Below are 1,197 nucleotides of genomic sequence, written 5' to 3'. Positions count from 1 at the left end.
GTCACACTAATTCATCTCCGCTGTATAGGTATCGCCTGCTAAGACTCATGGCGACAAGTGGATACAAAAATATCAACTTCCTGCGAAGAGCACTTGAGAGTCAAAGGTTATGCTCTCTCGCGCTCGTAAAAAGTATCCCGTATCCGTCAAGCATTTCGCTGCACAACGCGTCAGCCAGCTCGTTCGGGTATCGGGTGTACGAGCACATGTGCGGTATCGAACAATAATCAGCACAAGTCTAAATTTTTCTCCTTCGTCCCTCCTTCTCCTCCTAGGCCCTACAGATGACTGCTTCGACTACAGTCGTCAGTTCAAGTTGATCGTAGTTCCACTAGGATGTCTGTGAAAAGTGTTGTTTTACGTCAGTTGGAGGAGAAAAGCTCTCTCCTAAAATCACGGATGGAGCGTACGTCGCGGCTCATACAGCAGCACCGCGACACGTATGCTGAGCTGTATGAGGAGCGTGAAGAAATCAAACGCACGCTGCACATCATGAAAAGTTCACCTTCCATCGGCCCCGTCAATTACTACATCCCTAAGCTTGGGGATGTATGTGAAGTGTGTGCGCGGGTGATGAAGCGTATGACCATACGCACACGCTGGACGTACTGCACGGAGTGCAGGGCGCGACGCTGTACGACGTGCAGCAGAAGAGAACTGTGGTGTTGCAGCGTAGGAACAGATAAGAGGGAGGAGACGGAGGTGGTTGCTGAGGAGGTGATGCAGCAGCAGGAGGTTAGTTAGTTAATAAGGTGAATATCTTATGTTTGTCACAATAGATTAATTATGTGTATCTTTACACAGGTGGTGCATGCCGATGAAGATGCTGCTATGCTAGATCTTGTGAAAAGAGAGGAGCAGCAGGAGGAAGCGGAGATGCAGCAGGAGGAAGCGGAGTTGCAGCAGGAGGAAGCGGAGGGTGATGAAGTCGATACGGAGATTGATATAGGCGAAGAATTTTGTCAGTTCGACTCGCCTGCATCTCCCGACAACATAGCTGACAGGGGAAAGCTTGTCATCGTGAAGATAGAGGCGAGTGCTGAAGAAGAGACAATCGACGTCGTATCGTGAAATTTTTGTGTTTATGTGCGTGAGTGTATAGTGAACGCGTAAGTTTTATCATTAATTATATTTACCCGTGTATGTGTGTGTGTGTGCCTAGATTAGTAATTAAGAGTAAGGAGTGATGTGTGAGAG

The 1,197-nt window shown here is 48.0% G+C and overlaps 1 protein-coding gene across 1 annotated transcript; it reads left to right on the top strand.

Annotated features, from left to right (window-relative positions):
* The first annotated feature begins 322 nt into the window (after window positions 1–322).
* LOC116417740 lies at window positions 323–1,185 on the top strand. The gene is made up of 2 exons (XM_031932565.2): window positions 323–735; window positions 805–1,185. The coding sequence occupies exons 1-2, from the start codon at window positions 337–339 to the stop codon at window positions 1,069–1,071; spliced, it is 666 nt and encodes a 221-aa protein (XP_031788425.1). The 5' UTR covers window positions 323–336; the 3' UTR covers window positions 1,072–1,185.
* The last annotated feature ends 12 nt before the right edge of the window (window positions 1,186–1,197 follow it).

This window comes from Nasonia vitripennis (assembly GCF_009193385.2).
Source record: "Nasonia vitripennis strain AsymCx chromosome 1 unlocalized genomic scaffold, Nvit_psr_1.1 chr1_random0007, whole genome shotgun sequence".
NCBI lineage: Eukaryota > Metazoa > Arthropoda > Insecta > Hymenoptera > Pteromalidae > Nasonia > Nasonia vitripennis.
Note: the sequence above shows the minus strand (reverse complement) of the source record. Positions and strands in the feature narration are given on the sequence as shown.